This window comes from Echeneis naucrates, chromosome 19 (assembly GCF_900963305.1).
Source record: "Echeneis naucrates chromosome 19, fEcheNa1.1, whole genome shotgun sequence".
Taxonomy (NCBI): Eukaryota; Metazoa; Chordata; class Actinopteri; order Carangiformes; family Echeneidae; genus Echeneis; species Echeneis naucrates.
This window is the reverse complement of record NC_042529.1, coordinates 2,310,919-2,337,905: the sequence shown is the minus strand read 5'-3', so window position 1 is coordinate 2,337,905 and position 26,987 is coordinate 2,310,919. Positions and strand designations below refer to the sequence as shown.

Genomic DNA, 26,987 nt, shown 5'->3' with positions numbered 1-26,987 from the left:
TCCATTCACAAGCAGCGCTCCCTCCTCTCCTCTCCGTGCAGGCTGCGTGGATCGCACTCACTTCAGCCTAAATGACCACAAACGGTTAACGGATGGATTATAAGATGGATGGATATTTGGACCAGCAAGTGCCTTACACTTTAGCAAATGTACGTATGGGTGAACTCTTGTTTTTTTTTTTTTTTTTTTTACTTTGTTTTTAAAAAATGTCCGCTGTGCCTGGTTTTAATGACTCGACTGCCGGGCTTTATCGCTCTGCCGTCTCACTTCTGCCTGCAGAGTTGTTGTTGTTGCTGCTTCTGCTGCTTTTATTTGAAATCTCCTTGTTGTGTGTTTGTGTGGATTGAAAGGCAATTTCTTGTAACGTTTTTAAAAAAAAAAAAAAAATAAGCTACCACAAAAAGTGTGCAGCATGGCGGCTGCAGCGTCCGACAGCGTTTTTCGGCGGAGCGGCGCGTCGTTGTGGTGCCAAATGGTCACTTTCTTTAAGCGCAGATTGTTTTTCCAACAATTCCAACACCGACTAAAATGTTGTTTTCCACCTACAGCTGCAGCCGTCTCCCCCTTTTTTTGTAACCAAATTTAGTATTGTTCTGTTTTATTTATTTATTTCTTATCAGCTGTCTCCAAGTCGTGGTTGTGGTTGTTGTTGTTGTTGTTGTCACAGTTAAACGTGATGTTATCTGTTTCGGGACTAATGTGTTTGGAAATGTCCCATCTCTCTTCTTCTCCTCTCCTAAACATCTATGGCTTTTGCAGAAGTCGCAAGGAAATGGGCCCCTAAATAGACTGTTGATGGCAGCGAAAAGGAAATACATGGACACAGAATTACCCCCTCAGGAATCCGAAGGTAAACTGGTGGAAGTTCACGATTTTGGCCTGTAGTCTCTTTAAATGACGCATGTTTCCATCGTGCTCTGTGAACCTGTCAGCCTCAGTCCGAGCTGCTGTTTTTAAAATATCTTGGCCAATCAGTCCCCTGAGCTGTCAGCTTGTCAAGTCTGCTGGTTATTGATTGTGTGCTTCTTTCTGTCCCCTCAGACCTCTTCCAGGACTTAAGCCAACTCCAAGAGACATGGCTGACAGAAGGTGAGAACTGCCTGCAGGCTGCTCCTTTTTATTTTCCTCTGCTTTTCTGTGATCGTGTCTTTTTGGTTAGCGACATCCACGAAGGCTGTTAAAGCAGCTTCCAGGTTTCTTTGGGTTTTTTTCAATAGTACACTTTTAATGAAGTTTTCTTTTTTTGGTTATAAATCTTCGTCTTGTTGGGGGGGGGTTGTTTGGGAAGCTCAAACTTTCTGATGCAACACACATGCTCATAAACCATGCAACACTGCAAAAAGGGCAGAGAGAACACAGACGGGACATTATTAGCTTTGAGCATGTCCTATTTTGGCCATGTTGGCATGCAGTGTGCTTGCCAGCCAGCAGCCAATGCAAACAAACAGGCTATTTGGCTTGTGTCACTCAAAGGCACATAGCGATGAAATGAGGCCTGGTCGGAGGCAATTGTCGGCCTGTAGACTTAATAAGTGCAATGATGACATGAGCCCTAATAGAGTAATTATACTGTAGCCATTAACACGAGGCGTGAGTCATTGTGTCTGACTTCGGTGCTAACCTGGAGGCCCCACGGTGGCAGGACAAGTGGGTCCAAAATGGGAATTGCACCGGGAGGTGTGAATTTTGTTGTGTCTGTTGCTTTGATGTGCTTTGATGTGGAGCTTTAAAAGGAAACGCAGCTCGTTTCTGAGGTTTATCCTCTAACATGAACCACATAAACCCAACGTTTAAAGCACCCCCCGCCACACACACACAAGTCAACTTTGCCTTTTTTTTTTTTTTTTTTTACATGGTTTGGGGTGTTTGACCTTCAGTGTGTAGAGGGATTCAGGCCCAGGAGTCAGAAGGCTGATCTCACGTTTCATCTGCTGAAGAAGGAACCGTGTGTCTCTGCTCAGATTAAATCTCAGTTTAAAGCTCGAACGTAAAAGCTGTTTTCTGACCAATTTGGATCCAGTTGCGATCAAACGTAGATACACTGAGAGCGAAGTGGGAGACATCTTTGTTCAACGGGGGAAGAAGAAGTGGATGTATTTTTAAATCTGTCACCGCCGTGTAATTGAGGTTCATTTGCTGAAAAACCATATCAAACAGATATTATTTCAGAGCACTTTTTATGTGTCTGGAGGGAATCTTACATTTATGGCAGAAATGTGTCTTTGTAAATGCTGTTTTAATGAAGTGTATGGGTGGTGCTCTCTCATGGCCACAGGCGCATTTCAAAAGATTTCTAATTGTGCAAAAGTTGCTTCTGTCACCTTATAACGGCGCAACGAGTTCCACTGTTGACTCCTCGAGTTGTGCAGCAGGTCAAGCTAATAGGGAAGTGAGGCAGCTGCAGTCAGTGACAATGTGGAAGCGGGCACATCAGTCTTAAGACCAGACAGACGTCTAAACGGCCGCCGTTTGACGAACAGCGCCGTGTGTATGGCAGCTCTCTGGCCTTTTCACATGCAGCGTCAAAAACCAGCAAGTTCACTTCACACCAGCGTCTCATGCAGACAAAGACAAAAGCTGAAGCCAATAAAACTTCAACAATGGGCGTTGCTTCAAAGTTGGAGCCTGTTTGTATTCACAGATTGTAGCTCTACATGCCGGCCTTAAAGGGTTACTTCACCCTAAATACACAGGTTTTCTAAATTTCCGCTCCTGGAATCTGATCGTCTGGGTTGTTTTTGGTCCAATTTGAGGAGGAGGTAAATAAAATGTAGTTTGAAAGAGTAACCTTTACCTCTCATCTCATTGTGCTCAGTTTTATTGGAATCACTTTCAATGAAAGAAAAAGTCTGAATGTGTCATCTGTGGATTACTCAGAGCTGTGGCGACAGTATTCTTTGAAAAGGCTCTTCGATTCATGTTCAAAAAAAAAAAAAAAACACTTTGGAAATACGGTTGAGGAAGTGTAGAAAATATGATGAGCCAGTCTTTGAGGAGGAATCCTGTTTGTGTACTGAATTTACAAATTGGGTGGTAGCTTATTGTCAACTTGCAGCAAGTGAGGAGAGAAAAAAAAAAAACTCCGGACAGTGATGGAAGTGTAACTTTATCAAAGTGTTACTTAACGCTAAGTACTGGCTTGTTTTCAGCTTCCCTGGCTAAGACCTCTCCTTTCCTGTTGCATTAATTAAAGACCTTATCATGACTGATTGCAGTTGTGAGGGATTCACCAAGATTGTAAAAGCTGGTTAGCTGGAGGGAGTTTTTTTTTTTTTTTGCCAAAGGAGAGAGCGGAAGCAAGAGAGAGACAGAAAGGGTGAAGTCCTGAATGGCAGGAGTTCAGGAGCTTGTCACATCTTGTCTCATTATGGCCTTTAGGTTTATATGACTGAGGCGGCCTGGCTCCTCCCAGGATCTCCCACTGAGAGAAAAAAAAAAAGTCATTCAAGGTGCCTGGAAGCGTCGAGGAGAACATGCGTCTGTGCTCGTATAAACACACTTTCTTTCTTGTGCTGACTTGCATCTCAAAGCCCCTGATGAGGTGTTCCTGGAAACAAATCAGATACACATGCAAGCGCACACATCGGTGGCGGCTGAGGTTTTGCCATAATGTCTGCTGGTCATCATCTGTGTTTCTTTTCTCCTCCGTCTTTACGAGGTCCAGCGTGTTCTACCCTGGACACGTTGAAACTGGTGGAAGTGATTGATTGTTGGGTCTGCGTAGCAAAATCTGCTTTGTGTCATGGAGCAGTTTTATTGCCGCTGCATGATGCAGAAGGACTGAAAATTGAAAAGGGGGGTAATGTCATTATGGTAAAGTCGGCCACAGGATGCAGAATTGTATCAGAAATCAATGTAATTCATCTGAACATGCTCCTAAACGTCGTCATCCGGTTTTTCTCTGCACAGGAAGGAGGAGTGTGACGACAAGAAAGTGGATTTGAATTTCTTATTTCCTCTTTTTGTCCTCTGTGTCTGCTGCTCCTGCTTTCCCCCTCTCTCGAGTTTAAGTTTCTGTCTTGAGTGTCACTGTCTGAAAATCGTTGTGGTGGATGAAGTGAGAGAAGAGAAGCCAGAGAGGGTGAATCCTTCCTTGGCTGGGTGCGATAGGCAAAGAGAAAAGAAAACACACACACACACACACAAAAGGGCCCTACATTCATTTAACGGGACAAATGTGGCTTAAACTACCTGTAATCTTTGTTTTGTGGCCCATTACGCCCCTGATTGCGTTCATGCTATTTAATGATAGCCATCAGCCTTTCCCTTCCAGTTTGCTTGTACCATGACGCAAGTGTGTGCGTGTGTGCGTGCGTTTTCTGTTAATTGAAGAGGTGGCACACATAGCGAGTGAATCTGACCTCCTCACCCCCCCGGCAGTCCAATGATTCGGGCTTTTCTGACATGTTTGTGTGGCTCAAAGTCCAAAGCTGCAGTTGTGAATGGGGTTGGATTCCTGCAGGAAAAGAAAAAAGAAAGCGCCGTACAATAGTGTCTGTCTGGCTCCGCTGCACCTGGGCTTGGCATCACTGACTCGGCTTTTTCAGTCAGATCCAGGACGAGTTTCATTATGAGAGTGTGTCTGATCTGGGCAGCTGAAACTGAGCACCGCTGCGAGTGATTAGAGATCAGATCCAGGCACCGGATCAACTCACATGTTTGGAGAAATTGTTGTAAACTGGCCGTAAGAGGCACGAGGCTCCGTATGATGGAGGCTGATTTATGAGCAGTTTCTGTTTCTGAACAGGAACAGTTTTGTTATCAAATCTTTCCTCCATAGAAAAGACATTAATTCACTGATAGAGGCCATTTGACAGGAAGTGCTTTAACCTTTCCTTTCTGCCGTTGGACTCCCGCCGTTTCTCTGCTTGCTTTTAGTCCTCTTTCCTTGTTCTTTATCTGCCTGAGAGTGACTCCTCACCTACGCTGCAGATGAAATCCAGACGGCTTTTAGACGGCAGTGTTAGACAATCTCGTCCCCTACGTCTTGTGATGCTGCTGTTAGTTTGTCACACCCGTTGACAGATTTCCTCGCTTGTTTAGCCAGAACAGCCAGTTTAAGGTGTCTGGATTTCTGCAGCAGGACCAGGCTGTTACCATGAAGATGTTTCACCAATTTGGTTTGACAAAAAAAAAAAAAACCTAACATGTTTTAAATAGGATGTATTAAAAGAAGGAGGGGGGGTCTCTAACTCAGAGGTTGTTACAGCAAAGAGTCGCACAAAAGCAGGTTAATGGTTGTGATGCCGTTCAGGAACAACACTTTGTCATGAACTGATGTATGGAGGAACTGCAGAAAACAAAACCAAGGGAAGTTTGCGTGGATGAAACCAAGTCAGGCTTTGACTCAGATCTCAGGGCGAAGGAGGGGGCAGGGAAAGGTCAGATTTTCTCTATTAAATGATGAAAAATAATAATAATAATGATGATAAAACTGCTTCTTCTTTTTTGTCTTCTAATTTCAGCTCAGGTTCCTGACAGTGATGAGCAATTTGTTCCTGATTTCCATTCTGAGAACTGTGAGTACTTTTCTTCTTCTGTGTCTTTGTGTCTTTGTCAAAGAGGTGCACAAAATCATCTGAATGTCTGCCATGTGCGTCTCAGGTTGGCGCTGTTTGTTTAGTCAGATATTGATCCGCGTGTTGAGAGCTGCTCGCCCGCTCTCGGTCAGTCGGCCTCCTCATGGAAGTCCAGATAAAGTATGCAGTCGTGAGAAAGTGAAAGGCGAAGCAGCGGTCAGGGTTTTTTTGGCCGTGAATGTGCCAGAGGCTTACTGTAACTCGCTGATGTTACAGTAATGTCTTTGGCAGACAAAGCTGTGCAGAACCGGAGGGCCTAATGAGCCGGGCCTGACGTGAAGTTGGACGCCGGCGTTATGTGCTGCTGTCATCCATTTGCATGCCTTTGAAAAGCTGAATGGGTCCAGCCCAGGAAACCAGTACAACGAAATCATGCAGAGTCCAGGTACAAAGTTCGGCCTTTGTGCACATCGGAAGGTGTAAAAAGGAAAAGCAAATTCACTGGCGACACAACTGAGAAGCTATTTGAATGAGTTTCCTTTTTTTTTTTTTTTTTTGTTTTGTTGTGTGTCTTAACAATGGCGATTCAGGATCTGGGTGTATGTGCGGTTTTGTGTGTGTTGCTGAACCACTGCAGGCTTCTCCATCTCACCCACAGGGTGGCAGCTCGAGGGGAGCTGTGAAATAATCTCGTCTCCAAAGTAAGACTGACAGCTCTCGGTCCCGGTCAAAGGCTCTTCCTCTCACTGAGACCTTTTTGTGTCTTTTGTGTGTAAACATTGTGAGATTTTAACCAGCTCCGAGTCACAACTGGTCAGCCCCTGTGTGACATATGCCCTGCGCCGCATTGTCACTGCGCGCCGGCCAACAATGCAGAGGAGGAAGTGCAGATGAACCCCGGGGCACGCAGAGGTCATGTCTATTTAACCCCCCCCGGCCTGTCAGCCAATCAGCTGTCAGAGCTCTGCTAACGGTTGCCCCGGGAGTGATTTGCAGGGTGACAGGGCCTTGGGTTTGATGGGCAGCTCACTTATGCACGGCAGAGACACTCCTGCGTTGACAGACAGTGTCCCTGCGGGTCACAGAGTCCAGTTTGAGCATCTCTATTCAGGTTGGACTGATGAGAAACTGCAGTTGACAAGCAGCTATAAATATATTCATTGCATGCAGTCTGTGAATGGCCTGAAGAAAAAAAAGGCTTATCTCTTTTCCACACCGAGCTGAACGGCATTCACGCTGTCTGGTGTGCTTTCAATAACAGGTGACTCACCTGTTTTGGAAACTAGCACATAAAAAAAGAAAGAAAGGCATAAAGTGAAGCACTAATCCCAGGTCCCAGGTAAAAATGAAAACATTGTTGTTTACTGAGTCAGGCTGTTACCTGCATGGGTGTGGTGTTGTTGAGAGAGACAACAGCAAAAACTATGGAACATGTAGGAATGCTAGATTGGTGTGGGGGGGGGGGTCAGGCAGGCAAAGGAGGGGTTGTGCAATACCTGCACATCTGGTAAATCTATCTCATCTGGTCTATTCCGCCTTCGCAGCTAACAAGCATGCTCTGTCTGCAGGCTGCTGCTGAGGGAAGGTTATGCAAACATGCAACTTTTATGCACTGGCTGACCCGCCTGTGTGTTTCAATGGTGATTGAGCCATCGCTGATAACAGCTCACCATATTTACTCTCCCCAACTCACCTAAAGTGGGAATGAATGTTTTAGGGACAACACCTTTGGTGGGGGTGTTTATAACAAACGTAGTTAAAGCACTCAGAACGTGCCACTGCTTTTGTATTTCTATTTTATTTATTCAGATCTGGGTCTGAGCTTACGGCCTGCACTCGCAGCTCGCTCTTCTTTGTCCAAGTATGTTGTTTACACTTGGAGCAGCTTGGGAGATGTGACCCATTCATAAATTTTCTTCCCTGCGTGCGTAAGAGGAAGTGCGCCTCTCCCTCCCCCCTCTGTCTGCCTCTCTCTCTCTCTCTCTCTCTCTCTCTCTCTTTCTCTCTCTCTCCCTCTCTCTCGCTCTCTCTCTCTTTCTCAGTCCTCGGCCTTCATTCATAAAAAAGCCCTACAGTACTACAGACCCCCCCCCTCTCTCTCTCTTCTCTCTCTCTCTCTCTCTCTCTCTCTCTCTCTCTCTCTCTCTAACGCCCCCCCACCTCCCGTTCAAGTGGATACTCCAAACCCCTCCCTCCCTTCCTGTGTCTGCACAAACTATTTTGAATTAAAAAATCTGGACTCCCCCCCCGCCTCTTCCCTTTTCTCTATACCTCTCTATCTCTCTCTCTCACACACACACACTGAGTGTTCCAAGATGTGAACTAATCCAGTGATTTTTCGGGCTGTGTGGGACGATTGTTTAGTTTTGTGTCTTGCAGTAATTATATAGGAAGTTGCGGCTATAGAATGCCGTTAGAGTGCTTTTCACCCGAGCAGCTTTGGCGAAGGAGAGGCGGGGAAGATAAAAAAGAAGCAGGGAGGGACTTCATGGGTGTAGAGGAAGTAGAGGAGAAAAGGACAGTCAACATCAGAATGTATAGAGTTGGTTTTCAGAATGACCAAAAAATCATTAGCTCACTCTGAGACACGGAGGAGAAGTTCACTTTCTACGGACTGATTTGTTAGAAAAGCAGAAAAGAGGGAAAGAAAGAGAACGGAGGAGTTCCAGTCACCAAACTCCGACCTAATCCTCCCAGCAGTGCGCCTGTCTGGCTCCGTGTTCTGCTTTGTCATGAATTCACAGCCTTTCTCCTGTTTGGGCTCTTTTTCTGGACCAGAACTGGACCCCCTCCTCCCCCCACCAACCCCTGAAAGAGAAACATGCAACTCTGTACTCTCCACTTTCCAAAATACAGCTGCTATGCAACAAAGTGCAAAAACATCCAGGTGCCTGCCAGATATGCACGGATACAGCTCGCCTCCTCGCTCTGGGATGGGGGGGGCGCTGCGCCGCCGCCCTCAATGAGCTGTGTGTTTGTTGCAGCGTTTTTGTTTTGCTTATGACTGAAACGGTTGATTTCTCTGACTTGAACAGATGATTCCTTTTGACAACCTCTCATCCACGCACCCGTAAACACTCTTAGACTGATACACACACACACACACACACACACACACACACACACACACAAACTTAAGCCCAGCAGTTTTATGAATGGGTCGGTTGTGAAAGAGTGGCTGAGGCAGCACATTGAGTTAAGGGGAGTGAACGTTCATTCATGACATTGGGGGCCATTATTCCAACACTAACAACACCTTTGAGAGGAGCAGGCTTGTTTTTCTATCAGCTCTCATCTGACTAATTTGTTTCTTCTTCTTTCACAATCTCAGATTTCTTTTTTTTTTATTTAAGTTGTGTCTTTATGTGCATCTCCCTCATTTTGTTTAACTCACAACCACAGTCGTATTTTGGTAACTTTAACTTGAGCGCCTCTTGATGAAAAGACAAAAGTGCACTCATCCACAAGTTATTGCCAGTTTACAGCATTATTTAGTCATCTTTAGTCAATCAAATCCAATTTTAAAAAATAGGTCTGTAAAGGGAAGGCATGTAGGGTAATAGGCGTTTAACAGCTTCCAGCCTGGAAGTAAAAGCTGAACTCCTCCGTGTTGATTCAGAACAGCCCTGTCAAAGCTGGGGGGGGCAGCACGGTGTCATCGGTGCAGCTTTGTGAATGGAAGGCAGTGTGTGTGTTATTGCAGGAGAGTGGAGGGGACGTGTGTGTGTGTGTGTGTGTGTTTGTTTGTGTAAGTTGGTGCATCTCTGTGCATTTCCACGGCTGCACTTCTCTGCAGCTGGAGTGCTTTTTCTCTTTTTTGAATGCGAGCAGACCGAAAAGGGGAACAGATGCTGCGAAAAATTGAAGGGGCGACGCCATAAACATAACAGTAGTTAAACTTGAACTAATGACTAATAAGGAGATACTGGGAGTGTGTCAACTGAGTACACATGGGTGTGATGAAGTCCCATTTGGATGGTTTTCCTTCTGAAGGCAGCAGCTCGGGCCTCAGTCTGCCTTTGGCCCTCTTTCCTGTTGATTGTAAAAACCAGGTGATTTGGGGATATGGTGACTGCTAGAGGCCGAGTTAGAAACTCCAGGTTAGCCAAATGTATTTCAACAGGCGAGCGTCAATAAAACTCCTGTCACACGCCTGAGGGACGTTTTCTTCCTCGTTTTCTCGTGCTGTTTTATATCCAAATGAATTGATTTGAAATCATCTGCCTGAGCTGCATCGAAAGGAGCTTTTTAAATGCTCCACCAGCCTCTGAAAGCCGACCGCTCCTGATGCCTCTCCAAAATCAATAATCAGCCAAGTTGAGAGAATTTGGACTTTTCTCCCAATCTCATACATTCTTAACCATTTTTATAAATTTCACTCTAACGAACAGCTTCGGGCAGACGTCCTCTAAAAGTCTTTGCTGTTATTTACTGCACTGCCTGCAGACTTGGAGGAGACGCTGCGTGAACTAGATCTTGTCGAGCACCAAAGACCTTAAACCTGCTCGTCTGAGTCCTCGTGTCTCCTCGCAACCTGACTTTGTTGTAGCAGTGTCAGCATGTTCTTAGGTCTTAGCAGTTGCTTTGGCAAGCACGATGTTGTTGTAACTGTGAAAATGAAGGCCAAGGCCGTGAAAATTAGGTCCAAGTCTTAGCAAAGACAGAACGATCCTTTATGAGCTCGTTTCCTGGCTAACATTTAAACTCATATCTCACTCTTTTTCTCCACTTTCCTATCCTCGACAATTCAACGCACACAGAGTATTTATCAACACGCAAAGCCGGCTGCATGTGAGTTGGGGGGTGGTTATAGTAACCTGCTGACACAGACCAGGAGGTGTGCGGAGTGAACTGAGAGCCGGCATGCGGCACATATCGACCCTCGCAGATCCAGGAGAGGAGGAGATGGAGAGGGCTGATGGATGGCTTGATAAAGATAAAGCACAGATAAATCAGGATGAAGTAGAGAAGTAAGAGCGGGTCAAAGGTGCCACGAAGCATTACGATCCAGATCAAGGAGGAAAAAAAAAAAAAAAAAGCTAAAGGGCGAAATGGTGATGGAGGGAGAAGAGGACAAGGAACTATGGATGTGGCGTCTGCTCTGATAATCTCAAGCAAGGTGTTCTGGCCTTTCTGTGTCTTATCTGCTTCTGGTATTTATCTGCATCCCGCTTCGACCCCCCCCCCCCCCCCCCCCAGGCACATGCTGGATACCCTGGTGGGCAGTGGGAGCTCATTATATAATTTCAGTAACAGTGTGAGGCTGGATCGATCGCCACATTAAACATTAAGAGGGGACAGCTATATTGGGGGGCCGAGGGATTGAGAGTGAAGAGTCAATATTGTGTCAGATTAATTACATCCATCCTTCGCCTTCGAGGGGATGTCCCTCTCGCTGCACACGTCCCAGGACAGGGATGTATTCTATCAGGTCCACTAAACAGCAGTGAGACGGCTGGATTTATGACTGGTCAATGGCCGTTTATAGAAAGCCAACGCGGCACAATTGAAAGTGAAGTGGACAATAGGGAAAACGGGAGCTGTCACAGCATTTTCCAATTAAACTTGTATTCCCTTCATGCTACCAAGGCTGAAGAAATATTAAGTTTGGAGTTTTTCTCTCATAATGTTAAGGTTGTAGAAGCATCTTTGTTTCTTGGCTCAGCTATTTTCACAAGTAGACTTTGTCCTTCGTGCTTCCGTTTGAATGATACCTTTTAAATAGGAAGACACAAGATTTATCACTTTGTTTCTTGGGCAGCTGTTTGACGTTTGACCCCACAAAAAGCTCAGAGTTGATTGAGGAGGAGTAAGGAAGTCATAATGAAAGGGAGAGGAAGATCTATCACAGAGATGTCAAAGCAGAAAATGACCTCCTACACCAAGAGGAGTATGAACGAAGAAAGCCCCACTTTATCGCTGCAGAGCCAGTTAAGACGCCGACACGTTTCCATAGCGAGGCCCAACGATGACCGCCAAAAGGAAGGGCAAGTCGCAGTTCACCAAATCAAACAGAAGTCAACCTGATGTGTAATATGGCGGTTCTGTTATGACCCTGCGGTGTGCTCCTGATTTGACTGCAGATTTCACCCAAATGCAGGAAAACCCCACAAAATGTCTCCAAAGGACCGAAAGGGTTAGGGTTAGCTGGACATCATTCTTAGACAAACTGAGGTAATCGTTTCAGTCAAACGCTGCAATCTACTTCCTGTCGAACAAAAGGGAAGTGAAACTTTGAGTGTTTGCAAAATCTGCTGCCTTTCCCATGATGGGTGTCATTGAGATCTACATCCAGTTGGCCAACACAATGTGATGGATCAAAAACGGTTTTAACGGCCAACTTAAAAAAAAAAAAACATCGATTTGTGAGGAGGGGCCGGCCAATCATCTGTCCCGCTGATACCACTGTACTTTCCATCAATCTCGTTAGGCTTGTTTGGCAGGTATCTGACAACCATTCTTTAAATATTCAAGGAGCCTGAACCATTATCAGATGAGAGAGGACGACCTGTAAATCAGATAGAGCAGACACTAATGGATCCAACACTCCGGGGCGCCCTGAGCAGACAGATACTGAGCCGGCTCTCAGAGATGAGGATGAGTTTGTCAATGCTGGCTGAGCTGCCTCTCTCTCTCCGCCTTCCTGATTGTGCAGTGACCTGAGAAGCGAAACACACATGTACAACACATGTTTCCATGCACCAGTGGAACGGCTGGATAGACTCGGTCTGGATCACAGCGCGTCGCTTCCCCTTCCCTCGCCCTCGCTCTTAATTTTTCCACTGCACTCTGACCTACAAAGCTAAATAGCTGTAAACGCGTATTTGTCAAAACACTGTTGTGACGTTTGATCCAGCATGCAAACAATGGCCAAACAATCTGCGTGCTTTTTTTTTTATTCTATTTTTTTTTTCTTTTAAACTCTCCCCACATTTGTGCACATAATTTGTAGCTTCAATGTTCTTAATTCTTGACCAAGAACAAATCATTCACGGTCTGCAATTACTGCCAACGAAGTATTATCTTAGGAGCTGAAAATGAGGTTGTGGCAACTCTGGCAAATTAACTTTTAGCAATGGTTGGGATCCTGCAGTGGCACAAATTAGACAGCGACAGATTTTAGGTCATGGGTAATCTCATCTAAATAATCTGCTTGGTTAGAAGATAAAGATAGCTTTTGGGTGGACTCGTTAAATGGTTAGGACGTTAGATATTTAGTAAACGGTCCCACATTTTCCACCTATTTACCTAGAAAGCCACAATTTAGCTGTGATTTAGTGGACAGTTTATATAAATTATATTTTCCATGTCATCCTTACACTTCTCATTTAAAAAAATTCTAGTTGTGAATCATTCTGTGCCAATTTCCTTTTTCAATTCAGAAAATTGCCCCTCTAGTCACACCAACTGTCTCTTTTTTTGGTTTCTGAGAATGCACAACCCCAAATTGAGCTAAAAGCGGTCTGAAGTCTTCACTAAACCGTCGCATTTGTTCTGTTCTGTCATAACAATTAAAGAGTGAACCAAGCAAGAAGGCCTTAATCTAAAGCTAGCCTGTGATCGAGCCATGATTATCCGAAAATCCACACATAACAGAGAATTAAAATAACACCTACTGACTAAAAGCTCAGCAAAGATGCGTAGATTAATTTCTGATATTGATCTCGTGCATCGAAGTAACACTATACTCGTAATAAATCTGTTTTGAAGCTGCTTCTCAGCTTGCAGTCGGTTTCGTGCTCTCACTGCCGACCTCAGAAAATCGGATGCTCTTGCGTCAGCTTTTTATTTTCATCCAAATGTGTCATTCCCATAAAAACAGCTCGAAACTTAGAAATAGCACCCAAACTTGGTCTGGAGAAAGCAAAACATGCCACTGCGTGCGAAACGTTAAAATTACCATTAAAGTATAGGCTGTGTCAGACTTGTATTGTACGTGATGACAGTGAAATTCTTTTAAATTATACAGTTGCTTTTCTGTATCATGCCTCCCTCTCACCGCAGCGGAGCCGTGTATTCTGTCAGGCAGCTAATGTCATTTGCAGTCCGTATAAACCAATATCTTCCTTTTTAACCTTTCGAATCGTCGTGGCGTAGTTGGTATTGACAATCAGGTGTGGCCTATCGCACGCCTCCGTCTGTGCTCCACACGGACGCCACGTGCCGCTCACGCTGCACGTGTTCAATACATATCATGTGAGATAGGAACCAGATCTCCAGATAGGCCTGGAACCGTCCCCCCTCCAGCAGCACGGAGCTGAGTCTTATTTGTATGATCGGACCCATTAAGTGCGTATTTATGTTACGCTCACATGTTTCGCGAGATCCAGTCGCCCTGTTTGACACGGGGGCTGATGTCCAATGAGTTATCGTGAGCGAGGCTGTCGTGTGCTGCAGACTTCCAGAGGCTTAAAACTTGGCCAGGCCGCACATAAACATCCTAGGTAAGACTCTCCAGATCCACTCCTGTCTTCAGATTGGATTTCCCTCCACCAGGGCCTTTAATGGTAGGAAATACTCCGTCTAAAATAGGAACGGGGGAGTTCAGAGCGAGGTCTCGTCAGCTTTCATTCAAAAGTGATAGTATCCCCATTCTGCAAGTCGAAGGCAACAAAAAAAAATGGAATCAAACTCTTAACGTCTCACCAGAGTCCTTAATTATGAGTGAGACAAAGTTTTCTGTGAGGGTGTGTGTGTGTGTGTGTGTGTGTGTGTGCTATCCCTGCTCCTACAGTTTGTTTGTGGTGGGTGTCAGCTGAATAGCCCCCCCCCCCCCCCCCCCCCCCACACACACACACACACTCCTCCCCTATGTAATGATCCCCATACTTCCTAAAGCACTCAACCATGACCATCACCTTTCACCCTGCATCCTCCACATCTAAGAGCCAACATTTACATATGTAAAAGCTCATCTCCACCCTGCCTTCAGCCGGGAGGGGGGGGGGCAGCGCTCAGAATAGGGTGTGAATGGGACAGGGTGAAGAATGCCCCCAAAATAAGGAAGGAGGAGATAAGCAAAGGTTCTGCAGTGACCTTATCGGTTTAGGAGGAGCAGGGAATCTGCTGGGAGTCCGTTCACTTCTCTTCTGCATTCGCCCACAAATGGAGACGGCTGCTCTGGACTGCATCCATCTTTTCTCTTCCAAACACCTTCTTCTTCTTCACACGCTGCGCTTTACATTCATGACACAGACCCCCCACCTCCTCCTCCTCCGTGCAGGAGAGAAGCTATGAAACACGAGGATCTCTGTGAAAGGGTGATGTAACATTTAACAAAGCAGTTAGACGTTCATATTGCCCCAAATAAAAGCAGGAAAAGGAGAGAACCCGAAGAACATAACTCTCTCTGGATCCGTTTACAGGACTTGCCACTGCCTTATAAACTTTAGCAGAAAATTTGACATCATTTGGACACGGAGATTTACTGTCGTATGCCTGAGAGTTTGTTATAGTTGGTGGAGACCAGAGTTTGTTTTAATTCAAGGACTATTCCTGGACGTTACATTAATTCCAAAATCATGCTTTTAGCCACGTTAGCATCGAGGCGCCGTCGCTTTGGTATCACAACGATTGGAAGGATTAAATTAAAATCGATGGTCACCAGAGGATGAGTCATAGTGACCTAAAAGTTGATCCCCTGACTTTTCCACATCTCCTCAGGATGAATTCAGCGAGTCCTGATTTCACTCCGGCATCGTTATTGATTTAAAATGCTTTTTGTTTATGCTGAAAATACCCGCAGAAGAAACATCAGCCTTGCACGCACTTCGCACTCTGTGCTGGAATCGGCGCATTTATTGTTTGTGCATTTGAACCTCAACCAGCTCTGTCTAATTAGAAACGCACGCAACAGCAATCTCCAATCACGGGCAGAAACACAAACACAAAACGCCGTCTGATGCTCGTTCAGCAGATTAATTACTATTCCAGAAAGGTCACACACAAACAGTGCGAACACGCACACACACAGGGCTGTTCCAAGGCCAAGGTCTTTAAAACTGAACATCCTCATAAACCAGGAGCCACATCAAGGCTGGCGTTCCCTCCGCTGGCATCAGTGGCTCCACTTGGCCACAGTGTGACCGGACTTGTTCTCTCTGAGGATTGTTTGCAGTTCATGACCGTGGCAGAGAAAGGAGGGAATCTCAACAGGCCAACACACTAGTATTACTCGAGCGGCAGTCACGTGCCACCCTGTGGGGATTGGCAGACGAGCTGCTGGAGACTCAGAGGAGGCTGGAATCTCATCCCGTCTGTCTGGGAAATCTGGGTAAATGCTCTCTAATCCCGCTGATCCTCCGCTAAAGCCAACACTTCCTCACCTGCCTGCCAGCCATGGGAGAGTGAGTACAAACCAAAAATAGGAAGGTGGTGATGATGAGGAGGAGGAGGATGGACTCATCTCAGTCATGTTTTAAATTCTGTCAAAGCAAGCAGGCGCTCCAATGAAATAAACATCTGGTGAGTGTCGGACGGATTTGGACTTTTCAAAGCAGAAATTCCTGAAGAATCTTCAAATGCTGAAGCTTTTTTTTTTTTTTCAATTACATAAAATTACGTAAACAACACCAGACTGTTTGATCAGAGATCCCGCAGTCTGCTCCCACTTACTCACTCTTTCTGACACCATTTTGAAAATATTGCACTTTGAAAATATTTAAAATGGAGCTTGGAAGCAGCCCGTCGTGATTGAAATCATTGCTTGAGCAGTTTTTTTTTTTTTTTTATCTTTTGATCAAACTGTTAATTGTTGATTGATTCAAGTTGCTTTTTTTTTTTTTTTTTTGGTCCAACCGGCAGCTCAGAGGTGTTAATTTACTATTTTGAACAGATCAGAAATAAACTTTCTGGGTTGATAAATTAAGTTTAAACAACAATTTAACACTTTTCAATCTGACTTGTTGAAGGTTGAGAGCTGAAGGACAATTAGTTGTCGGTGCAACGGCAGATCCTGAAGGCTTTTTTTGGTTTGCGTCATTTTTTTTTCTCCTTCCCATTTTTCACTTTCTATATCCGGCCTCAGTTGAGCAGTCATCTCAGGCCTTTTTCAGTGTGCCAGACATTCCCCCCTCCTTTTTTTTTTTTTTTTTTTGTGTGAATGGACGACAGTATATAATTACCTGGGCTCAGCTTTCAGTGTGGCCTGCTCCAGGAGCTCCACACCCACTGCAGGCACACAAAGATACGCACTTTTAGGAGATCACAAACGCACACACATTCACACGAGTGGCTGCAGACTCGGCCCGAGATTTACTAATACACACTCATGCAACACATGCGCACACATAAATACAGGCCTCCCCAGCTGGAAGTGCACAGCTGCTGCTGTTTACCCTGTCGGGACCAGAAAAACATCCTGTACAGTTCTCCGGGTGAAAACCTCCCCTCATATAATAAACACAAGCCCTCGGCACAGTTTGAAGCTCCACTTTGGGTGGTTTTTGTGGCCGTCGAGGCAAAAGGTCCCCTCCAGCAGTCCGGCTTGATGGACAGTTTGGTCTGCTGGGCATTGAGTGGATGTCTCCAGGGAAGCATTAAGTGGTGAAAAGTGTTTCGGACTTTGGGAGGAAAATGAGGCGTTATCAGATAATCATACACGCTGTCCTTACGTTTTGGCGTTACCGCTCTTTGTTCAGAAGCAAAAAGCGGCGGCTAACATCTGGATGGAAATAGGAAAGAATGCCGAGGCGCACAATCGGTGTATATGCTGTTCTCACAGAGGTGTGACATTCGCTTTCATCAGTCCGCAGACATCTCTCTGGCCCGTAGAGTTGTTTAGCTTAAAGCTTGACTTTGACGGAGGAAGTTTTGGCTGCTGTTGTGTCTGGAGGAGTGAAGAAAAGTGGGCAAGGACGCATTCCTGCAGTCGTGTATGAGCGTGCGTGTGTTTGTGCGCCTCTCCTCCTCGGTGTCTGTTTGTACGTGTCCTGTCTGTGGTCGTATGTTTTGCAGCTGACAGCCAGTTTAAACGTTTTGGCTGGCATTTAAAAAGAGATTCCAGTGCAGACAGAAGTATTTGCTTTTGCCATTGAGTCTAACAACAGTAGTATCGGGGCAGGGCTCATTGAGAGGACACAAAACCTGCTGTGTGTGTGTGTGTTTGTGTGCTAACACTCACCTTTGTTTCCTGTTTAATGTCTCTTACAGCGGTGGCATTTCACAGCCCTCCAGTCACTATCAAAAAGGAACCACAGAGTCCCGGCTCTGACCCCAGCCAGTCCTGTAGCCACAAGCAGAGCTTCAGCTACCCAAATGGAGAGCAGTGCCTTTATGCCAGGTACATTTCCAAACCCCACAACTCACACTGGAGGGGCAATAAAGGGTCATTTCAGATGTCCAACAAAGTAAAAAAACACTTCCCCACAGTCGAATGCAGCCAGGTGGGTCTGTTGCTCAATGAGGAAATTCACATTTGCACATATAAAACTTAGTGGCTGTAGGAAATAAATACTCTGTGGATAAACCACAGAATATTCAGCCAAATGTTTTCAAAGGAACGTTAATAAAAGTCATTTATTTCCTGTTGTTTTTCGCTGCCTTTCGTAAGCAGCCTCAAAGGAAGCAAAAGTGAAAGGTCTTGTCTCTTTAGCTTTTTCAGCTCTGATTTGGAAAATTCTTTAAATTGAATTAGAGCAATGATTCACGGGTGGCTTTATTGTCTCTGTCCATTTACCCACATCCAGTCAGCTGTGATGAATAAGTCAGTAGAGCTAAAGCAGTGATCGCATGCTATTGACCACCAATACTGCCCCCCCCCCCCCCCCCCCCCCCCCCCCCCCTCCCATTAGCTGTGTTTGTTGTATTGACTGGAAAAAACCTTGTAAACTAATGCGAGCCTGTTGTGACACGCGACTCTTCCTCAGTGCCTACGAGCAGAAAAGGGCTGCAGGGGGGGCCAAGAGCTCCTGCCCCGGGACCCCCATGTCTTCCATGCCGCAGCATTACTCCCCGAAACCCGCCACAGCCGGACGGCCCGACGCCGGCTACATGAACCCCGCTGCCACCTCCCAGCCGCTGCCCAGCAACAGTTACCCCATCAACACCAGGTGACAGGACGGAAAATGTATTTTATGCAGTAGTGTTTCAGGGAAACTGAGAGGAAGGAGACCTGCTATTGATGACTTTCTCACTATTAACGCTGAGACTCTGGTGGTTATTCATGCAAATAAATCCTATTTACCAGAATGAACCTTTAAATTCTGATACTTTTTTTTTTTAATATTTGATGGAAATACCATTAGAAGTATAATTCTGCTTTAGTGCCAACTTAATCTGATTATTTAACTTGACACCTCAGTATATTTTTAATACTTCCTCTCACCCGCCATGACTTGTGTCCATATTCCTGTCATTATTATGATTTCCTTTCTGCTTTTATTCTGGAAAAAGGCTTTCTGTTCATAAAGATGTGTCATTTAATTTGGAAGCTTATTTCTCTGCTCCAGGTATCAGGGCCCCTCAGGAGACCCCATGTGCCCCCAGTTCCCCCCCCCAGGGCAGGCCGCTTTTCAGCGCATGCCGTCTGCACCAGCAGGACACACCAGCGGTGGAGCCGGTGGCGGTGGAGGACCAGGGGGTGGAGGAGGGGGCGGGGGTGGCGGCGGCGGCGGCAGCAGTGGAGGTTATCATCGGCAGCACTCCGACCCCTGCATGCCCTACCTGCAGCAGAGCTTTAAGCAAGAATACCTGGACCCGTTGTACGAGCGGGCGGCTCACATGGCGGGGCCTGGACACGGGAGTGGACCAGGACACGGCCACGGCCACGGATCCCACCCCCACCCCCACCCCCACCCCCACCCACAGCCACACAGGTTCCCACCAGCCCACATGATGGTCAAGCAGGAGCCCACAGACTACACCTACGAACCTGGTGAGTGATACAGACTACTCTCACTGATTTTAGGGAGGAGACTTCAAGAACCAGGAGACTCTTGGTGACCTTTTTTTTTTTTTTTTTTTTAAATTTATCAAATACCAGAAACACAGAAAAGCGGCCCCCTCACATTTGAGGTGCAAATATTTGGCTTTTTTAAGCTGTTGAACTTATCAAATTATCCACCTTTTCACTGAAGGCCTTTTGAAGACAAACCCTCCCCAGTGTGCTCAGCGAACCGAAGAACAAAATGTCCACACGACAAACAAACTGCTTCACTGTATGAAGACTCCTACCCGAATCCCTCCCCGCCTCCAAAACTCCTCCTTTCAACTCTGACACTTTGTGAAAGAAAAGGAGAAAAAAAGTTTTTTTTTTTTCTGCTTCAGCTACACTCCTCCCTTCCTCCTCTCAGTGAGAGAGAGAGAGGCAGAGGAATTTCATTGAGAAAATGGAGGGCACTGGAAAGACTAGAGTCCCTGGTGGAGTGCTCCAAGGTTTCAGGTTGCACCAGCGGCTTCCTTTTTCTGCAGGCAGATGAACTCATAATGGAAAAATGAGCATGGCCGCAGTAACCCGAACCTCTCGCTGGCTCGGCTGTGGGAGTGGGTGAGCGGGAGGGGGGTGCTGTAGAAGTGGTGGGGTGATGGGTGCAGGCAGGGTGGGGTTGGGTAGCGAGCTCAGGGGCTTTAACAACAAATCCAACCACTGGAGAAAAGAAGCCAGCTCATCTGCTTTGCTCTGAGTTTAAAACGGACACTCCTCGTTCGTTCTGTCCTCTTTCACCTGCGTTAAAGCTGCTGCAGGACCGAATCCCAACAGGCCCCTGCGCACGCTGCAAAACATGCCTTCCAGCTCTGAGAGCAACATACTGTGGGCATAATAACAAGCCCAGGAAGAGCAACTCAATTCCTTTCACCCACAGTGTTTTTATTCCCTCGCCTCTGATTTCAGGGGTTGCGGACACTCCGGACAAGGAATCACACAACCTTGAGAAAGACGGAGGGAAAGTACAAAAGGATGTTTTTCTGTGGATAACTGCTGGGAGGAGGAGAAAGTTGAAATTGGCGGGGTTTCCTGCGTCTCAGATACGAGCTTCGACCAACTGCAGGGGCCGATCAGAGATTATCGTCCTGTTGTTGTTGCAGAGCTCGACAGTTTCTACAAAGGCGTCACAGGCCGAGCGGGGTTACCGTCAAACTAACGCCGGGACAACATGAATCAATTTCACTCAGTCCTCCCTTCATTAGCGCCACTACATGTCCTTGAGCTGAGCTTCTAAACCCCCCCGCGTGTAGAACTGTTGGTATGCAGAAGACAAAAAACAAAAAAACATTAATTTCTTGAGGGGATTAGTCATGGGATTCCAGGAAGCCTTTAAAATATAATGGAAAGCATGGGTATATAATAAGAAACCTTAATCCACCAGCACATAAACGGAATAATGTAAATTCAATTAGTAGACCTGCTGAAAATATAGTTTCTCTCAGGCACTTAATTAGATCATTGGTGTTAAAGACAAACTGGTCACATTTTAAATGATGAATAAAAGCAACGGCTGTTTATTTATACTCATTTGTTCCTGGTCATTTAACGGAAAGAAAAATTGTAAGTTAACAAACACTAAGCAGGGAAATGTTGATAGAGCAGACAAAAGAGGAGACGTATATAAAGACAACAGCACTGGAGTTTGTCTGTCATAAAAGGAAACAGCATTTTAAAAAGAGCCTCTCAGGAAAATGCCATCCCATCATGGAATCACAGCTATTGTCTCGCATGAAAGAAACAGAACTGTTGTGATACTCAGCGAACAATTAGCCCGGGTGCTCTCTCACTCAATCTGCCCCATCGCTTTCCCCGGCAGACATTTTATTTACAGTAAGATCGAGTGCCGCTGCCCCGGAATGGAGGGTTTGATTACCCTCCACCCCTCCGCTGGCATCTTATCACGGTCGCAGCGCTGCAGCTGCATTCCCAAGCAGTGAGTCAGAGCCAGAGCCTGAGGCCAAAGAGTTGCACCTTTCAGTGTTTCTTCTCTCGCTTGGCTCGCTCGCAGTTGACATACAAAACAGACAAACACATCAGAATAGTCAGCGGCACGCCTTTTCTTTTTTCTTTTTTCTGAAGTGCAAACAGTCAAAGAAAGAAAACACACACGTACAAAAGGTGAGCACGGCAGCCACAGGAAATGAGCACAAAGCTCACTGTAATGTGTGTGTTGTTAGAATTTGTCCTGACGGGTTCATGAGGAGGAACATAAAAATCTATTTTGGTGGATGCGGCTATTTGAGACAGGCAAAGATGTGCCCAGACACAGAGCAGACACTGTATACTGAACCGCTCCTCTGCTCTGGTGAAGGTGCTCGCTCGTGGCCTAAAAATACCGACGGAGACAAGAGAAGTGATATGATAAATGCAGCGTTTGTCCTTGCACCGGGCAGGGTGATCGCACTAAATGTCTGTACTCTACACCCGCCTTCTCATGCAGATATTGGCTCAAAGAATTTAGCCAGAACCAAATTATGAGCTTCTTGGAGTTGCCCTGACTCTTTAAACGGAGCCCTGGATCCTTGATGCCTCTGCTGAATGACAATGAAGGAATCTTGAACGAGCATAAAAGCTAAACTCAAACTGACACTCAGACTTTCTGTTGCTTATTTAAGCTTGAAGTTGTTTGTGTTTCTGTCCCAGATGTGCCTGGATGCCCCTCGATGTACCACCACAGCGAGGGCTACCCAAACCCCCAGCACAGCAACGAAGGTAATAAGAATTTTTCAATATCCTGTTGGACCCCCTCGTTGAAGCCTTCGCCAAAATCTTGTCAGTCTTGTAGAATCACATGTTCCCCAATCTCCTCCTCTTCACCCCCTTTGTCCACACTGGCCCCTCATTGGTCAGAGCTCTGCGGTCATTGGCTAAGCAGCCCAGAGTGTCCGTGTTTCCATTGGCAGAGTCTCTGGACCCCCCCCCCGTCTCAAGAATCCCTGAATAAACATAACTCCTGGAAAATATACACTTATTTCCCCATCAAAAAAAAAAAAAGGGCGGGGGGGGGGCGGGGGGCAATCCTTCCTCTTGCTCCCATTGTTTCTCACATCATTTTGGGTAATTCACATTCCCATTCAGCGACAGGGGCTTTAGGGGGGTTCTGAAAGGCCTCATAGATGGTACAAATAAGTTAATTGCCCCTGAAAAATCTGAGACCCTTTAAATGTTTCCACTATGAAATCCTTCCCCTGTTAGTGAAGTGCTCTGGTCCTTTTTGTAAAAGAAGAGCACGCACTTACTGGCTTAAGGTTATTCATGCATGAATAGGTCCTTGTATTTTTTTTTTTTTTTTTTTTTTTTTTGGGGGGGGGGGGTATTGAAAGCTTGGCACACATCCAAAATGAACAACCCAGTTGTTCTAGGATCAAGGCCCCTTGAAACTAAACACAATCTCCCTTTGTCTTCCAGGCTATCTGTTTGAGAACGACTCTCGTGTGGTTCCAGAGAAGTTTGAAGGTAGGTAGGCCTGGCGCGGCCGCAACCCCTCTGCGTTCGCACGCCACTCTGCTCTGCCGAGGTCTTATTAGGGCTGACGGATTGCAGTGGAGAAACACTAGTCACCCACTCCGCTCCCTCTACGCTCCACGATCGTCTTCTATAGACGTCAGAGGTCCTTGTGTAAGAGGGACACCGGCCTTTGTGTGCAGGGACGCTTCGTGAGTGGGTTTGGTTTCTGTCCGCTGTCACGGTGAGAACAGAGACGCCGCAGTCTCCCATGGTGTCGCCTGTGATTGACAACTAAAGGAGATTGAGTGGAGAGCCTAAGGGTGTCAGCACTGGTTGAACCAGTGAAGTGTACAAGTTCTCTGAGCTGCGACGGCCGTAGCTCAGCCCGGCCTCTCGTGTTCCCACACTTGTGTACGACATATCAGATGACCGGTAAACAACGGAGAAGCAAACACGAATCCGTGTCTTCTTACATCCGTGCTGCTTCACACAGTATTGTTTCGCAGCCACTTAAAATGCTGTTAGTTTGCTCTCTGGGCTGCTCGGCCCCCACTCGACACAATGCTGCCTTTTTAGCGATAAGCCAGGTTTGCAAACATCACCCTAACCCTAAACCACATCAGATTAGATGCCCCGCTGATGCACTGGCCCCTCTGGAGTTTAGATGCTTTGCAGCTGTTGCAAGTCAACTTTTCTTATTTTCACATGTAACATTAGAACCATTGCAGACCTTAATTTAATGATGGAAGCTTAATGGTCTGATGCAGATGAAGATGCTGATAATTCACAGAAACAGGAAACTTTCTGACCATAAGCCCTGAATGACTCTTTTCTCTCCCTGCTCCAGGTGAGGTGAAGCAGGAGGGTGGTGGTGTTTTTCGCGAGGGCACGCCTTACCAGCGCCGCGGCTCTTTGCAGCTCTGGCAGTTCCTGGTGGCCCTCCTGGACGACCCGGGCAACGCCCACTTCATCGCCTGGACCGGCCGCGGCATGGAGTTCAAACTCATCGAACCCGAAGAGGTACGTCTGAACGCAAAACACTTTTTGAAGACTGAAAAGCAGCATCATGGGCAATGAGCACATAAATTTAGAGCCTCAACATTCAGACATTTATTTTCAGTCTTGAATTTGATAGATATAGATAGTTTAGTTCGCAAGGGTAAAAAAAAAAAGGATGAATTTGGATATTAAGACAGAAGCTAAGATGCATTTTGTCACAGCAGCACCTCGAAGCCGGTACACTTCAAACTGAATAATTTAAAATGCACCAACATTACTTTTGGTGTATATTACTGTAAGGGGCTCATCAAGGGACAGTGGAGAAGCATTGATAGAGATCATGATGCGAATATAAATCTGATAAGGGCAGCAGAGAAGTTATTCTCGGAATGGATTCATGTTAGCAGGGTTTTAAGGCGCTACCTAGATTAGAGCGATCAGAAGTGAGATTTGGCCACTTCCCTCACAGCTCTATTCTCCAATCCACCTTCCATTAGTTCCCCCCATTCATTATTCAGCACATGAAACGCTGGATTGATAAATGAAGGACGAGCGCTATCGCCGAATCACCCAACACCCCCGATTCTCTCTCACCTCCTCACATTTCTGTAGTCAAGACATTTTTTTGCTATGTTTAAGTCTGCAATCTGATTGGACCGCTCAGACGGGGGCCCATTTAGGTGGGAGCGAACACTGGAGAGGGCTACGCTATGTGTTTTCCATTATCTTTTTACTGTATGTTAATAATGAATGAGGGTAAGAGTTTTACAAGAGCAATTATGTCTGAGAGCACACTCAGATCAAATAGGGCTGCTGGCTGGATGGCCACTGTGGGATACAACCTGCCTCTTCATGAGTCATGAACCCCCCCAGCTTTACACTTTCCTCCAGCATCTGAGTTGTTTGTCATCATGAAACTCGTTCCCTGTTGTCAGACGACTTGATTTACTTCCTCCCGTCTGTGTTGGCTTTGTTGCGAGATGCTGATTTCCAATCTGAGTTGCTAGTTGCACCCCCCCACCTCAGTCAGCTGAGGGTTCAGTTCTGGGTTGGGGCCGGCCGTGCTTCACGATCGGCCTCTGACAACCAGCCATGACTCTTATTTCGCTGCGAACACTGTGGGACTCTGGTTGCATTCAAGTGGTAATGGGTTACATAAAAAGGAAGTGAATCCACATGTGGGGACTCGCCCTGGTCTTGGCGTGTTGACGCCGTTGTGTTGAAGAGCAGAGAAGGAATCTGACTTGTTGCCGAGGACCCCTAGTGGTCACATTTTGGAATGAGCAACAACTGTGTGTGATGACGATTTCGGAAATATGAACTTCATACGAAAAAAAAAGAAAAAAGCTGATGCAAACAATTCCGTGTTGTTGACGTGTCATTTGAGTCAGCAAATAAAGATAGAAATAACCTTTTTCCTTTTTAAATGACCCTCAATAGAGCTGAAATATGACACAATTGTTAACCACAATCGTTTCCCTTTTGCTGTTTGCTCTGCTCAGGTTGCCAGGCTGTGGGGTATGCAGAAGAACCGTCCGGCCATGAATTACGACAAGCTCAGTCGATCTCTGCGCTATTACTACGAGAAGGGAATCATGCAGAAGGTACGAAATACTCCAGTGTTATGTAGTCTGCTCCTTCAGTTAGTATCACGGCCTTCCACATGTACATGTTGGTGCTCTGGGTGATGTTTTTCCTCCAAGACACAGTCAGTACTGCTGGGTTTCTTAACCTGTGCCAGGCCGTCAAGTCTGCAGCTCTTAATGTTACAAAGTTGTGCATAAAAGGTTTTTACCACAACTAATCAAGCCTGCAGTTGTAAACAAGCTGTGAATAAATGGACTGTGATCCAGATGCTTTGCACAACTTTTCCAGTAAGTGGCTGAATGGTTCACTGGTGGGTGGGGGTCTCGACTTTAAGGATTTGCCAAAAACACAAATGCAAATTACATTGAAGGAGGATGAACGTCAGCCAGAGACACTTTTTCCGAAAACCGGGCAGCCCAAAAGTTGTCCTAAATGAAAACATATTGGAGGCAACAATAAGGAAGAAAATAATGTAACAGAAATGTTAAACTTTTATTTCATTTCATGGGCATCAAACGTAAACCTTTGCTTGCCTTGTATCATATCGAAACTGCAAATCAGCAATTACATCATTTTCTAGTCACCCTCAAGATGCATGTAGAGTGTATCTGAAGTGGGATGGATGAAGTGCAAGAGTGGGTGCCGTACTTGGATATTTGTCTAAAGGCGTGCAGTGTGTGTGAGTCAAATTAAGTGTTGATTAATCTCACGTAATCACCATCGCTCAGAGCGTTTGTCGGATATCTGAGCCACTGCACTTTTTGTGACGCAGATCTGGGCGTCTACCGGATCTAAATATAGACAGATGTGTTCGCTCTGCAAACCTGAAAAAAAACAAACTAGTATTTCCTTATTTTACATGCATTCCTATATGACTCACCCCCTCGCTCCCTTTCTCTCGCTCTCTCCAGGTGGCAGGGGAGCGCTATGTTTACAAGTTTGTTTGTGAGCCCGAGGCCCTCATCTCCCTGGCCTTTCCCGACAATCAGCGGCCCAGCCTGAAGGCCGAGTTTGAGCGCTACGTCAACGAGGAGGACACGGTGCCTCTGTCCCACCTGGACGAGGGAGTGCCCTACACCCCGGAACAACCCCCCCAAAACATGGGCCCCCAGCCCTACTCCAAAGGCTACATGTACTAAAGCCGGCCCCCACCCCGAACCTCTCTCCTGTCTCCCTGTTGTACCGACCCATCATCATACACGCCCCTGAGACCCCCCCATGCACCTCTTGCACATGCCGACCTGCCCCATTCACTTGTATATAAGGCTATGGTGTTTTTGTTTTAAATTAATCTCATTAGGGATTTTTTTTTTTTTTTTTGTTTCTTGTTTTTAAGAGCTGCATTCCTCTCACATCTGAGGCTTATTCAATCCATACACATGACTGTGGTTCAAGAGATTGCTTAATAAACACCCATTATAATACCCAAACTAAAATCTAGACTGATTCTTTTGTGTTTCTGTGTATTTCACCTTTTTATCAGCGAGACGGATTACGTTTTTTTTTTTTTT

The 26,987-nt window shown here is 46.0% G+C and overlaps 1 protein-coding gene across 3 annotated transcripts; it reads left to right on the top strand.

Moving 5' to 3' along the window:
* Positions 1 to 26,900, top strand: etv4 (ETS variant transcription factor 4). 3 transcript variants are annotated; one of them, XM_029528543.1, is made up of 13 exons: positions 1 to 149; positions 760 to 850; positions 1,042 to 1,089; positions 5,466 to 5,519; positions 17,670 to 17,799; positions 18,386 to 18,568; positions 18,950 to 19,083; positions 19,144 to 19,392; positions 22,087 to 22,155; positions 22,852 to 22,899; positions 23,738 to 23,910; positions 25,392 to 25,493; positions 26,388 to 26,900. In XM_029528543.1, exons 1-13 carry the CDS (start codon positions 93 to 95, stop codon positions 26,613 to 26,615), a joined length of 1,566 nt encoding a protein of 521 aa, XP_029384403.1. In that variant the 5' UTR covers positions 1 to 92; the 3' UTR covers positions 26,616 to 26,900. The 3 variants fall into 3 exon arrangements, with proteins under 3 accessions (XP_029384403.1, XP_029384401.1, XP_029384402.1); XM_029528541.1 differs by having other exon boundaries at positions 18,968 to 19,392; positions 22,066 to 22,155; XM_029528542.1 differs by having other exon boundaries at positions 18,968 to 19,392; positions 26,388 to 26,615.
* Positions 26,901 to 26,987: the final 87 nt, after the last annotated feature.